Raw genomic sequence first — 14735 nt, forward strand, 5'->3', positions numbered from 1 at the left:
TTACAGAGCAGTATCCAACAATAGTATGCCTTTTCTAAAGGGTCATACACAAAAAAGCAGTGCTTATTTACAGTGGTGTAACTATTAATTTTGCGCCCCCCGGCCGAAAATTTTGCCAGCGCCACCACTCCCCCCCAATACGGTTAAAAAAAAAAACAGTAGTGTTAACAACCCTCCCCCCCCCCCATAGGGTTAAACCCCCACGTGCGGCCAGTACCTCCTGCCGCATCTGTCTTGGCCATTCTTTGGCGATTCCGGCAGCGCTGTCTTCAGTGCAGGATTCCGGAGTGTATGTATTAAAAATGGGTGCAGTGTGTGCCCCCTGCAGTGTGTGCCCCCTGGGACTCAGTGGCCCCTGTGCATCGCACATATTGCACCCATTATAAATATGCCACTGAACAGAACCCTATTTATGGTGATTTATATGCAAATAATGGTTTGCGTACTGTTTTTTCCCCTTACTCACCCCTGTCTGTCTAAAAAAACAAACACTTCTTAAAGTGTGTACACACGGTCTGATTTCCTTTCCGATGTTGACAATATAGTCAACATTGGATCGGCATCGGATCGGAATCGGATGCAGATCGCAAGGGTTTTAACCCTTGCGATCACGATCTGATCCCAATGCGCGTTCACGTATCATGGCTGCCTTGACTATATAGTGCAGATCTGCACTATATAGTCAAGATTGTATGCAAATCGGATGTGCCTTGCGATCCGATCCCGATCCGATCTGATCGGATCGTGGATCGCATCTTAAGGCACATCTGACCATGTGAACACACCATTAGTATTTGTATTTATTTGTTTGTTTATTTTATTACAATACCATTAAAATGAACTTGAAGGGATTTCAGGGGTTCATCTGAAGCTTAAAACACCTCAGACTGTATATGCTGCAAATAAGTTTATCTTTCTTGACTGCAAAACTGAGATGGGACAGTAGGGGGCAATAACAGGACCAAGCCGTATGAAACCTATTATCCTAGCATCACCACTTGTAGCACATATGCCAGCTAAAAAAATCATTGCTCAAAATAAAAAAAGCGTGTCTTGACATTGCTGTCAGAGGTAAACTATGTGATGTGATAATACATCAGGTGTAATGCTCAGTAGATAAGGCACACTTTTTCTTCAAACTAATTGGTTTTGACAGGTCCACGCCCCTTTTATACAGGTTGTCCACGCCCCCATTTATACAGGTTGATATCAAACTTGATATGATCGTATCACGTTTGATATCATAGTGGTATAAATAATATTAACCCCCGTATTAAAATATAATTGGTTTGATACTGTAACTTCATACACTGATATTGGTTATGTGAGATAACACATATATAAAGTACGCGATATCTTAATCAGCTGGAAGAATTTCTAAACATAATGCTAAAAAAGTTGTTAGAAAAATATGGTATACAACAGATATATAATTCGTAGAAATGTAGATCTTGTTTTATATCAAATTTGATTTGTGTAGGATGTCGCGCAACGCCGACCATCAAAACAGCCGGCTGAAAGCCAGTTATTATAACGTATTAAAGCCGGGGAGTTTTTGCGGTTTTGATAAATATTATAAAGCTTTGAAAAATAAATTTAAAAGATCCGATGTGAGAAAATGGTTACAAGAGCAAGACGCGTACACATTGCACAAACCGGCTAGAAAAAACTATAAAAGGAATATGATATGCGTATCGGATATAAATCAACAGTGGCAATGTGATTTGGTATCACTCATAGATCTGGCAAAGCACAACGACGGCGTAAAATATATACTAACCGTCATCGATATATTCAGTAAGAGGGCCTGGGCTGAAAGTCTGACTGCTAAGAGCGCGACGACTGTCGCTAAGGCTTTTGAAAAATTATTCCAACAGGGGGACGTACCGAGGAAACTACAAACCGATAATGGTAAAGAGTTTCTAAACAAAGTCCTAAAAAAGTTGTTAGAAAAATACGGTATACAACATTTCACAACCAATAATGATGTGAAAGCCGCCGTTATAGAACGCTTCAATAGGACTTTAAAAACACGAATGTGGCGATATTTCACGGCGAATAATACATACCGATATATAGACGTTTTACAAGCGTTCATTACCAGTTATAATAACACATACCATAGAACGATTAAGCGAGCTCCGAATGAGGTTGATGGCTCTAATGCGCTGGATGTCTTCAAGACGATATATGGCGATTACTTTAGAAGTAAGAAAACAAAGGCTTGTTTAGCGGTCGGGGACCACGTTCGTATCTCAAAATATAAGGATATATTTCAGAAAGGTTACGAACAGAGTTTTTCTGAGGAAATATTTGTAATACGCGGCGTGAACACTAAAGGACTTAAGCCGCTTTACACGTTGGAGGATCTCTACGGGGAGGCTATAACTGGTAGTTTTTACCCCGAAGAACTTCAAAGTATACCGAAAAACTATAATAGGATTTACAAAGTGGAGAAGATTTTAAAAAATAAGACGGTTAGAGGGGGGAAACACGTATTAGTCAAGTGGCGTGGATACCCCACAAAATTTAACAGTTGGGTCGCTGCATCGGAGATAAAAGATATATAAACAAAGAGGAAGATGGATGACAAACCCTTCTACATAACATTGCCGAGTAACGCCTCAGCCGATACATTTCCACAAAATAAGATTTCTGACTATACCACAAAGTTAGCAAGGCCGATAGACTTAAGTGGAGATTGGGAAGTAGCTCTTACAGAAATACAATACCCACACACCTGGAATACAATCGATGTGCGTGATTGTGTGTTGAAAATAACAAAGTGGGATGGGTCGAGCGGTACATCAACGAGGGTTTGCGTTAAACCGGGGTTTTATGAAACCATCGGGGCGTTACTGTTTTCTTTCAACGCTGAAATTGACCGACATAAACTGGATGGTTTAAAACTATTGTACGATCCGCTTGAACGAGAGATAATCATCGACAACAAGGCGATGTACAACATCACAGCCGGTCCTAAATTGTCGAGAATACTAGGGTTATACCCGAAAACTAAGTTTTTAAAACCGTGCGCCGACATCAGCGGAGGGCAATATACGCTCTTCGTGTACACAGATATTATCGAACATCAGAGGGTCGGTGATAGTTATGTCCCGTTGTTGCGCACCGTTGAAATAAAGGGCCGTAACAACGAGATGGTCACTATACGGTATGAGAAGCCCGATTATGTTCCGTTGTGCAAGACGCATTTTGACACTATAGCCATAGAGATAAAGAATGATCAGAACGAAAACATGTCATTCAAGTTTGGGAAAGCGAACGTGAAACTACATTTCAGACGCCGCAAATCCGAATTTTATTAAAGACAATGGTGGCCGTTAAAAATTATGGGGACCCGGGGCTCTACGCGCAATATTATAAAACACAGGCCGGTAATGGATTACCCGGTTTTCACGGCAGCGCGTATATGTACGGGTGCGGTTTAGGTGGAATTTTTCGAAGCCTGTTCAGAAAAGCGGTACCGCTTTTCCGAAGAGGGCTGGCGATAGCAAAGCCCCACGTGAAGAATGCAGCACGCAACATCGCGAAAGACGTCATCGGACAAGCCACAGCGGCGGTTGTGAGCAAAATACACGACGCAAATCAAGCGAAGCAAGATGGATCAGGTTTAATCTATGCCAGGAAAGGGGCGGCTAAAAATAAACGGAAGCGGGCAATACGACTTCCGACATGGTGCAGACCCCTTTTAAACAAAAAACGGAGCAGACGCGGCTTAATTAAAAAAAGGAAACCGAAGCGAAGGGTCGGTGATATTTTTTAAGCATGTCTTTCATACACAATGAATCCATGGAATGCGCAAAATCTGAACTTGACCTTTTTGACGTACCACCGACGCAGACCAGCGTAGAGAAAAGCCTCTACGTCGAAGTTCAACCTTTGGCGGCATTATCCGAGACCGCGCCGCTTGAATTCTACATAGCGGCCAGCGGGGAACACTACTACGATCTGAACAACACGTTGCTGTACGTGACCTGCAAGATCGTACGGCCTGATAACACTGCTATACCTCAAGACGCCAAGGTCGCTCTTATTAATTACCCCATAGCAACTTTATTTAGCCAGGTTGATGTCACTTTGGGCGATAGGCTCATATCGCAGTCCAATAATCTTTACGCTTATAGGGCCTACATAGAGACCATACTGAATTATAGCTCAGATGCGTTATCCACAAAACACACAACTGGATTATTCTACAAAGATGTGGCTGGAGAACACAACACAAGAACCCTGGATGGTGTAAACACAGGGTTTATAAAAAGGGCAAGAACAACGGCACAAAGTCGAACGGTTGAATTATTGGGGCCGCTACACTGTGACCTTTTTCATCAACATAAACTAATATTGAACGCCGTGGACTTGAAGATAAAACTCATCAGAAACAAAGATGCTTTCTGCTTAATGTCTGCTGAAGCGGAGGCCTTTAAAATTCAGATTGTTGCAGCGTCCCTGTTTGTGAAAAGAGTTCAGGTCTCACCCGCAGTCCGGATTGGACACGCCCAGGCCTTACTGGCCACCAACGCCAAATACGCGATCGATAGAGTGGGCATGAAGATCTATAGTATACCGACGGGGAGCCGCGTATTTAATTTAGAAAACCTGTTTTTAGGCCAGGTACCAAAAACCGTTATAGCCGCTTTTGTAGATAATGAAGCGTTTTCAGGAGCCTATGACAAAAACCCTCTACGGTTTGAACATAAAAATGTAAACTTCGCATCCCTATACCTGGATGGAACACCGCATCCGGCCAAACCATTTCAACCAGACTTTGAACACGGTAACGCGGTTCGCGAGTATATGTCGCTCATTCAGATCACAAATAAGCAGAAATCAGATTCGGGTATACTAATTGACCGTGAAGAGTACCTCAACGGCTACACACTATTTGCTTTTGATCTGTCGCCTGAACAGGAATGCGCGGAGCATCTGTCTCTAATCAGAACCGGTAATCTACGAGCTGAATTCCGGTTTGCAGGAGCACTAGACCGGACAGTCAACATAATAATATACGCATTATTTGATAATATCATCGAGATCAACCAGAGGCGCGATGTGCTGTATGATTATCTATAAATGAAATAAATAATTTTTATATTTATCGTATATTTACCAATATTCATCACACCAAGCAGCGATATGAACACATTACAGATAAATTGTATACTGTACGCTAATCCGGTGACGCGGCTGTTTTTTAAAGGGACCTTCCCGTGCGATATGCTACCGAGCGGTAAACTATCGCAATACCCCTGCGCGTTTGTAATCAACACACATACCCGCACCCAACCGGGGGAGCATTGGTTGGCCGTTTATTTTAACAACCAGAGCGAGTGTTACTTTTTGGACTCTTACGGATTAGAACCTGACAACCCCCTATTCCCAAAGGCCATAATAAATTTTTTAAACTCAAATTCAAAAAGAATTTACCACCAAAATAAGCAGTTGCAAGGTTTTAACAGTACCGTTTGTGGACAATATTGTATATACTTTATATTTTTCATGTGTAAAAATTACAAATATACAGATGTGTTGGCCCGTTTTAGTTATGATACAAAACGTAATGATCGCTATGTATCAAACTTTGTAAGACGTCTCCCTAGAAGTCATTGTTTGAGTCGATATACGGGTAACTGTATACAGTCCTGTGTCACCAGTAACCAACATGTGTTTGATGTGTAATACAAAATTGTTTGTGTAACTTGTAACTAATGTTGTGATTGAAATGCTGTATGTACATTGCTTATGGCTACTTTCTATTAAAAAATCTTGCTTATTGAACTTTATACCGTGTGATTGTACATTTTTGCAGACAAACTGATTAGAATCAAAGAACAAAACAGCATTTTATAAATCATAATCTTATTTTATTGGTACAGACAAAATGTATTTACAGCAAGTTAATCACGAATAACACGATAAACTTTACAGTTAAAACAATACACTAAATACATGATACAATACAAATTAAACGTCATTGTACAAATTAAACGCACAAAAATACATTGTATAAAAACATTATAAATTAGTTATATGTTAAAGGTTCAACCACTGCGAATCCTGAAACAGATTTACGGATCTTTTCCTCGGTAGTAAGTAGCCGTGTGGCGTTGTTAACCCGGGGGAATTTAAAACATTTATACGACTTTTTTTAATGTTGTGTATTGGGGAGGCTATATTTACATTGCCAATTTCATCATCGTAGATTTCAGCTTTTAAGCGATCTAACTGTAATCTGTTTGATGCATTACCAACTACAGTGGACGGGATATTCAACTCAGCCATAGCGCGCATAAATTCAATCCAGCCGTTAGGCATTTTATGACTCGTCACGCTGTGATTTTGCGTGATACCCCTTATCAAGTCTAACACATTGGATCCTGGCACTGTGACGCCTTTATACATAAACACACCCTTGCGGTCCCAATTCGCAACGTCTTTAGAGCGAACCATTTTACTCATTAGTATTTCACAGTTCTTTTTATACCGCGCATTAACACTGTTCAAGACATCGTGGTAAACAGCGTCGGTAGCATCATCTTGTGTAGGGTTAGCGGTATCCTCAACAGCATTTGCACCGGGTGATAAAAGCGTTAAAGTTGACATTTCTCTATCAGTTTGTTTACTCAACACCAGGTATCTCTGTAACACAGCTGTGTAGCGTTTTGCCTTTTCATACTCTGATAAAGCATTATTATGTAGTATACTTATGATCTCAGCATCTAGGCTTTGCGTGGCTGTTTTGCGTATATCATCGCCGGTTGGTTTGTTGTTTAAACGGTCTATCTGTTGCTGGGGGACCAGATACATTTTCTCAGCGTATTCCATCAACGATTAGACAGTAGTCCGGTAATTAATGGAATGGCAAATCCTAGCAACGATCCGATAAACCCACCCGACTGTTTCACCAACCTCTTCTTTTTCCCAATGGCGCATTTCTTATTACAAAGCGATTTTATAAGGCTCCTCTTCTTTTTAAGGTAGTTCAACTGGCGCTGTGACAGGGGTATTTTACCTTTAAGCGTATTGAGAGCAATCTCACATATGGCTGTCACCAAATCGTTTGAAGCGTTGGATAATATAGCGTTTCTTTGGGCCGGTTTGGCATTAATGAGGGTTTTTAAAAGGGCCCAATTACGTCTTATCCTGGTCGACATGTTCACAGCTGTTAGAAGTGGTAATGAATGACTATAGGATGCGCGGTTATAGCTATTTAGAACCCCGCTTCTTAACAACATAAGCTACTGGTGTGTCGGGGGGAAATAAACCGCTTCGTAAACGATAATCATCAAGGGCATTGTTTCTTAAATCAACCAGTAAATAACCGTATGGTGGCTCCGTAGCGGACTCATAGGCTTCAAGAAAAAAACGATATTTTGATGGGTACATTTGTCTAGCCAGAATGCTAACCTGCATTTTATCCCTGGGGTTTTTAAACAGGACCATGTATTTTGTGTTTAAATGTATAGTCCTGCTCTTTCTACCTTGACAAAATATGTTTTGCACAAGGTACATGACACTGAGATTACGATGGTGCACATACTTTGTGAACGCTTTCTCAACCTCAGAATTATTACTCGCTGCATCCATCAAGTCATCTATCACCGTTAAATTAATCTTATCAGGGGGAAAAAGCTGGTCGTCGCTAAATGACTCGGGCAACCCCTCTATAAAACGCATACCAGGGTGAGCACTCAGAAGTTGGTCGTATATCGGTTGCCAACAGGTGTAAAACCAAACAATATTATCAGGTACATGCGTCATATGTGTGGATGCGTGTTGTATTAGCGTTTTCACAAAATAACTTTTCCCCGAATTGGAGGGTCCGGCTAAAATACAGGAGAAGGGGTGTTGAAAACGGATATCCATCTTAATAACCAAATGGTAGGGTTGTAAAATTATCCGTGAGGTTACGTTTAGTGTAAACGCACTTTTGCGTTTTCTGCAGCATACGGGTTTCAATCTGCCAGTACTTTTTCACACGTACTATACCGGGCTGCCTGGTCACAATTTTTTTCTGATCCTCGCCTTTGGGGTTTAAAGGATAATCTAAGACCAGTTCTTTCAGACTGTCAAAGTTAACGTGCTGCTCATTACAAACATTCAACGTTATACCTTTGACCTTGAGGCTCGTCTTGCCGTTGCTTAGTCTATAGCCGTATGACTTGGGGCCGGCTGAAACAAACTCTGTTATATGCGTACCAGATGGTAGTTCGCTGGTCAACTCCCCTAGATAATCGCCTAATGGCGGATTCCACTCACCGGGCCTGCTGACAAAAATTACAGAATCTGTATCGTGATACAGACATCTATCTTGTAATCTATCCAATAGGTTGTACAACTCGACGCGGGCGTGCGCTGTGGTAAATGCTGCTATAAATATATTTGTTGTTGAAGATCTGGTATAATGGTCTTTGGCGTATTTCCAGTTGACCATAACAGTTTCTGAGTCTATGAAGTCTAAAGCAGACACCTCATAGTGTGGTTGAAAGGCATATTCAAAAAGCTTATCAGGATCTGTCACTAGACAAGTATTGGGCATGTTGCTACGTTGACCAAATTTACCCCATAATGAGTTTAAAAACAATTTAGAAATTTGTCTTTTGGCGGGGTTGACATTTATGTGTTCGTGTCTTAAAGCTATGCCCTCATTTTTTTGATACGCGTCTATGTACTCTTGTTGTTTCACAGAGTCTGTACACCAATCAGGGTAACCAGAAGCCTCCTGTTTATCTCTGAGGTGTGTTTTAATGTAACCTGAAAACAGATCATCAGATCTCTCATCAAAATGCCACACCTCATAGATTTTACACACTTTGTACCCCTTTTCTATAGCAAGATTTATCTCCACTGTGCACCATGTACCGGTTAGGGCGCGGTTTTCTGAGTCATGAACACATGGCTCACACTGTCCAGATTCGGCGCATGTGCGGCACAGCGGAAACATTAACTTACCATTCATTTTAACCGGTAAAACTGGAAAGAAAAGGCCTCGCGGAGGATTAATTTTTAATTTAACAAAACCGAAATACTTTGTGACATCATCAAAGTCCTTATAAATGATGCGTGGGTGACGTATAGGATATGTTTTGGTCTTGTTGACAAATGGGTATAGGCTAGTAAAGTCAAAATAGTGTATTTTTTCATCGCACTCTGTCTTGTGATAAAGTTTTATGGCGTTAGTGCGTCCGCCATAAAGACCATCACGAGGATCCAAGGGTTCAGGGATTTCCAAACCTTTCAGAAAAACCTGAAGCTCCTCATCAGTCTCCCTCATTTTCTTCCACTCACACCCCCACATCTCCCTTATCTGAAATCCACACCGTTTAAGGAATTGTATCCTTAACTGTGTCTTGTGCCGCAGTTGACCGTAGGTTGTTTTAGTCAGATTGTTTTCATCATCGTCTTTGTAACAGTTGTCACAACCGTGATAAAAACACCCCTGGAATTCAAAAGCTGTTGGCACGCCGTTAATCACGGCGTAACCATCCAGACTGTATCTACCGACTTTCTTCTCACCACCTTGTAAAGCGTGTCTTATACTCACACCTTCTTTGTGTTCTATGTACATTAACCACTGTATGGCTGGTGTTGAGTAACGCTTCTGGGTCTTGTGATAGTTATCACCCGGTACAAGAGCCAATGTGTTTGCCTGTAAATATTTACAACGATACATAGCCATACAAACCGACGCTAAAGTCGTCAGTTGGAATGGATCAACGTGACGTTTAACGGCTACATCTTTTTTCTCAGCCGCTATTACAAACTCCTGTTCTGTCATGGCTATAACGGCTGATCTGAAAGCTGCGCACCCTTTTTGCAATATTCTGACATCCTCTTTACAATATCGTATTAATTCTTTTTGAAAATTAAACACCTTGTGTTTGTTTTTTTCGTACCACTCTGTAACATCAGCGGCCTCCTCAGGCATCATGTGTTGTAGGCCAAAATATTCTATTGAGGGCATGCCCCCTATGTAATTTTGGTTATCGGCTGTGTTAAAAAAATGCGGGAAATGACCTTTAACGCCATCAAATCCCATGGCCTTTGGAAATCTGCTCAATTTCATGGGGAGAAAATTGAGAGAGTCTATAAACCTAATCTTCAGATCTTTTATTGTGATACACATTATGTTTCCGCCATTAGAGATGAGGGATACAGTATACCGTTCTTTGATGATCTTGTTCAATACAAAATACGCATCATACCGCCCAGCGTTATGGGCTATGAATGTGTAATGCGCAAATTTTGGTTTCATGAACGTCTTTACAAAATCATCGATACAACCTTTGCCCTTAAACTCCCAGGATTTCTCACCCATTAATGTGAGAGCGTAACAGTAGTTTGGTATATGTATACCTGTCTCCTGCATGCATTCGAAATCATAAAAGATGTATTTGGTGGTGGGTTCTTCCGCTTTGATGGGCTGTATGTAACACAAATGATCCGCAAACCCATCAACATATGCCTTGCAAGTAGAGCACTTTAGCCCCTGACACTCATGAGACCTGCGACGGTAGAGACAACACCTGTCGCAATAAACATGTTCAAGACAGGATATTTTGCGATCTAAAGCTAAGGATTTGTGCTCCTCTAAACATTCACGCGATCTGCAAAACACCCTACAAACCGAACATCTTAATGCGAAAGCCCCATCATCAGCGCACGCTTGTCTGTGACAAGCCTTACAAAAGAAAAGACAATCGTGGCTATTTTTGCGCTCATAAGTTCGATTACATAAGGAACAGAAAAATCTCGATCCGAGAAATGCGCAGATATTAATCAGTCCATAATAGTGTGAATCGTGATATAATACATACAGGGTATCACCGTAGCGCGTATCTGAAGAATAGTAATGCCAAGAACGATTATTATGATATAATATTGTAATTTTTGTTTTTAAGTGTTTTTCAAAAACAACAACGTCGGTAAAGCTGACTGCTTTATCGATCGGTAGGTTCAAATCCTTATGAATTTGAAGCGCCCGATCGTGTATTTCAGCGTCTGTGGCATTACCTTTATCCAGAAGTTTGCAGATCGATGCCGCAAAGCACAAATAATTGTGCGTATTGTTGAAATCGTACAGGTGTCTTCTGCGCCTTTCTATAATTAAGCTGTATGGAATGCGTCTAAGGCCGCGACCAGTTAGGGCCCCACCCGCTCTATTTCTAAAAACAGTGATCACAAACCTTAAACCCGTGCCTAATAAGAATTCAGCGTTACTTTGAAGAGTGTTTGTAATTTGATTCAAGAAACTGACAGCGTCTAATGATTCTTGCGGCTTTCGGTGTGAGTAGATGGCGTTGTGTAAACCACCCCCCTCCAATCTTAACTGTACACGATCATTAGGGTCAACACCAACCATGAATTCATCAATCATAACCTGTATAGCGTTGTGTACGGCTTCAACACCCTCTGCAAATGATGTAACTCTTTCCAAATTAACAAATTGAAAATGATTATGATACTCAATAGCTCTGAAATTAGGATGGTGTCGCTCATACCTGTTAACAGCTTCTAAGTACACATCTCGCCGACCTTCACCATTACCGGGTGGCGAACCCCCATCTATGTCATTATGCATGGGCGTTGCGGGGTGTTCAACATTGTCAGGTGACGCAGCGTCACCCGGTAATGGTTGGTCCGGTGATTTGTCAGCCTGTGCACACGGGGTTGGGGGTGTGCCTCGCCCCCTGTGTTGTTTACGCTTTCTCAGCCTGTATATGCATTTTAAAGCCTGTTTTATTTTCGAACGGCGAAATAAGTGTGAGATTTTGCACGGTACATTTGCTTTAATTCTTGGGGCTTTTTTACACACATGTAAATTATGTTTCAATCCATAACCCACCATGCCTAGTCACGGATCCGTTTCAATTATCTCGGCAAAATGATACATGTTCGCTTTAATAAAATCCCTAGTCCTCACGGTCTCTGATATATGATTTGATGTTACATTCATGTACATTTCTACAAGTTCTTTAATGATCTCTGGCTTCTTTTTTGAACCATAAAGCTCATCTTTTATACGGTTCAACATGGTATTGACATTTCTACGCATGTACCCTATATGCTCACGCATCCTCCCCATGACCGCGTAGTATTGTATTTCCGCATCTTGTCCTAATTGTTCCACATTCTGAACCCCATCAACTATGTCTGTCGATACCACGGTCGGCGGGGCATCCGCACCGCCCGATGCGGATGCCTCGCCGACCGTGGTAAAAACACTGGGTAGTTTTGTGTAATCATCACCCATTACTTTATCAGGGATTCCGGCTACAGATGTTACAGTCTCATCATCATTCTGTGGTGTATCTGAGACTGACTCTTCACTAGGGGTGATAAAAAATGTTTGCCCATTTAAGTCCTCATCATTAGCGGATAATGTAGCTGCAGGTGTGTTACTGACCACGCTTTGCGTTTCTGCAGTATGATGTTCCTGCGTGTCTGAAATCACGATGACATCATCATCCGTCAGCGGCGTGTATCTCTCTCTTGACAGTCGTAAAGTTTTACGAGTCTTCACAGTCTTTGTATTACCGGCAATGTCAATGTCGGATTCAGTAGGTGTTGCAGGTGTTGTAAATGCGTGCGGGTAATCCACATTACTCACGGTTGGCACTGTTTGTAATGCAATTCTTTTTCTCACGGGTCTACCTTCCGAATATTTCAATCTTCTTTTAAGGTCTGATAAATCGGCCTTGTTTTCTTGAGCGGATCGACTTTTTGAAATTCTCCGCTTGCTTGGCTTGAAATCGTCGCGCTCGGTTGCCATGATCTCGGCCCTTGATACATTTTCTTGGCGTTGTGGGTCGATCGCCGTTTTAGCTGATTCACCCCCATCCATTTCAGCATTGAGTGGTTGAGCAACCCCGGCCGCTGCTATCATTTTTGCGAATCGTCGCGGATCCGCTGTAAATAAAAAATAACAACGTTTTAGTTACACATTCGCGGACGCTTTATAACACCTTCAGGCCCGCCTCCCAAAACACCCACCCCTCCATGTCGGTTTGCATCTACACAGTCTGTTTAATACCGATGGTTTCCATTTGTAAAGAGCAATGATGAACGCGGTCCTATATAAGAAACTAAATAAATAAACATTACATTACACACCTGAATATTTGCCAGATCTTTCCATCGGCGTGGTTCCTACTGTAATAAAAATCACACCGTTTTAGTTACACATACGCGGCCACAAAGACAGTCGCTTTATAACACCTTCAGGATCACCCCCACCCCCACCCCACCTTCCTTGTCGGCTTACGTCTACACAGGCTGTTTAATACCTGTGGTTTCCATTTGTAAAGAACAATGGTAAATGTTGTGCTATATAAGAAACCAAATAAATAAACATACCCGGGTATTTGTCAAATGTTTGCGCCGGCATGGTTCCTTTAAACAATGACCAGAAAGCTTGATCGCTGATCTGGGCTCTTTTTGCGCCTTTAGCCAAAGCGCTGTTGTGTTGTTTGGCGTTTGATTCAGCACCCGATGTCGGTTCTCTGTATCCGGATGGTCCCGCTTCACACGTATCGGCCCTAGGTACCGTAGGTTCATACCGGCTAGCTATGTCATCTGTAATACATATATTATCAATTAACGACACATTCGCTGACTTGAAAAAAAAAAAAAAAAAAAAAAACTGTCATTTAAGTCATGATAACAACAACTCCTGTGGACACTATTCATGATTTTGCGACGATATGCAACATTTAACACAAAAACACATTATAAAAACACCGCTAGCCAATCGTCAAAATTCACCTTGTATAGCCGGGGTCTGGTATAGCTGTTTATAGTGTTTTGCCGATGGTAAATTCCAGAGATCATCCATTATGTGTTCTGCATCAGATTTCGACATAATCGGCGATACTAACAGAGAACAAATAACACATTAATATCACAGGCGGTATAAAAATGAATATAACAGGATATATATATATATATATATATATATATATATATATATATATATATATATGAGTGAGAACGTGAGAGTGCGCGCGAGATAGCGTGAGAGGGAGAGAGAGAGAGACATATTTTTGGAAATAATAATATATCACATTTTTTAACATACATCACATTTTTTGACGGCTTATGACCACCTACATTTTTGCGATTCGGACAAATCAGAGTATGCGGCGTATGGGTTTTCGAATGTCGTCAGATCCGGACCGACTGTGAAATCCGAACCAAATGATCCAACTTCAGATGCGTCATTTGTGACATCTGAAACTGATTTAAAATAATATATACATAAAAAATAAAATAAAAATTAACACAACAATTTTGTAGAACGAAAAATACAATCAACACGTGTAACATTTATACCAATAGGTTGCTTGTCTTAACAGACCCTGTGAATAACACAACTGAGCCTGGTAATAATAATGTGTCTTTGAGCTGTAAACTTACACGTATTTGTCTGCTCATTTGACGGCTGTTGGAAGCTGGGTAAATCTTGAAAATCTCTGAGACTTATTTTATTTGCATTAATGGTTTTGTATTCCTTTCTCTGTAATAAATAATAATAAGTTGAAATAACAATACAATAAGATACTGTTAAACTATTGTAAATATCATATACACACCTGCATGTTGATGTTTTGTTGATGGCTTAAGTTCAAAGGTATTTTCTGCAACAACCACTAGATGGCACTGTTGATAACAACATACATCATTCAGCAATCATAAAAGAATTTGTGTGCACAAAA

The 14735-nt window shown here is 41.0% G+C and overlaps 1 protein-coding gene and 1 long non-coding RNA gene across 2 annotated transcripts; both read right to left on the reverse strand.

Moving 5' to 3' along the window:
• Positions 1–10649: 10649 nt before the first annotated feature.
• On the reverse strand, positions 10650–13204 carry LOC146074567 (uncharacterized). The gene is made up of 2 exons (XM_083182835.1): positions 13135–13204; positions 10650–12930 (listed from the first exon to the last, which is right to left on the reverse strand). Exons 1-2 carry the CDS (start codon positions 13157–13159, stop codon positions 11876–11878), a joined length of 1080 nt encoding a protein of 359 aa, XP_083038961.1. The 5' UTR covers positions 13160–13204; the 3' UTR covers positions 10650–11875.
• Positions 13205–13405: 201 nt separating this feature from the next.
• LOC146072445 (uncharacterized) lies at positions 13406–14208 on the reverse strand. The gene is made up of 3 exons (XR_014473133.1): positions 14131–14208; positions 13786–13893; positions 13406–13596 (listed from the first exon to the last, which is right to left on the reverse strand). It is a non-coding gene; the product is annotated as an uncharacterized LOC146072445 (long non-coding RNA).
• Positions 14209–14735: the final 527 nt, after the last annotated feature.

Source organism: Crinia signifera, chromosome 4 (assembly GCF_055691185.1).
Source record: "Crinia signifera chromosome 4, ASM5569118v1, whole genome shotgun sequence".
Lineage (NCBI taxonomy): Eukaryota > Metazoa > Chordata > Amphibia > Anura > Myobatrachidae > Crinia > Crinia signifera.

Coding starts and splice junctions, on each gene's coding strand:
- LOC146074567 (XM_083182835.1), bottom strand. CDS start 13,159: ATGGAAAGATCTGGCAAATATTCAG. Junction 12,931..13,134: donor AAGATCTGGCAAATATTCAG/GTGTGTAATGTA, acceptor TTTTATTTACAG/CGGATCCGCGACGATTCGCA.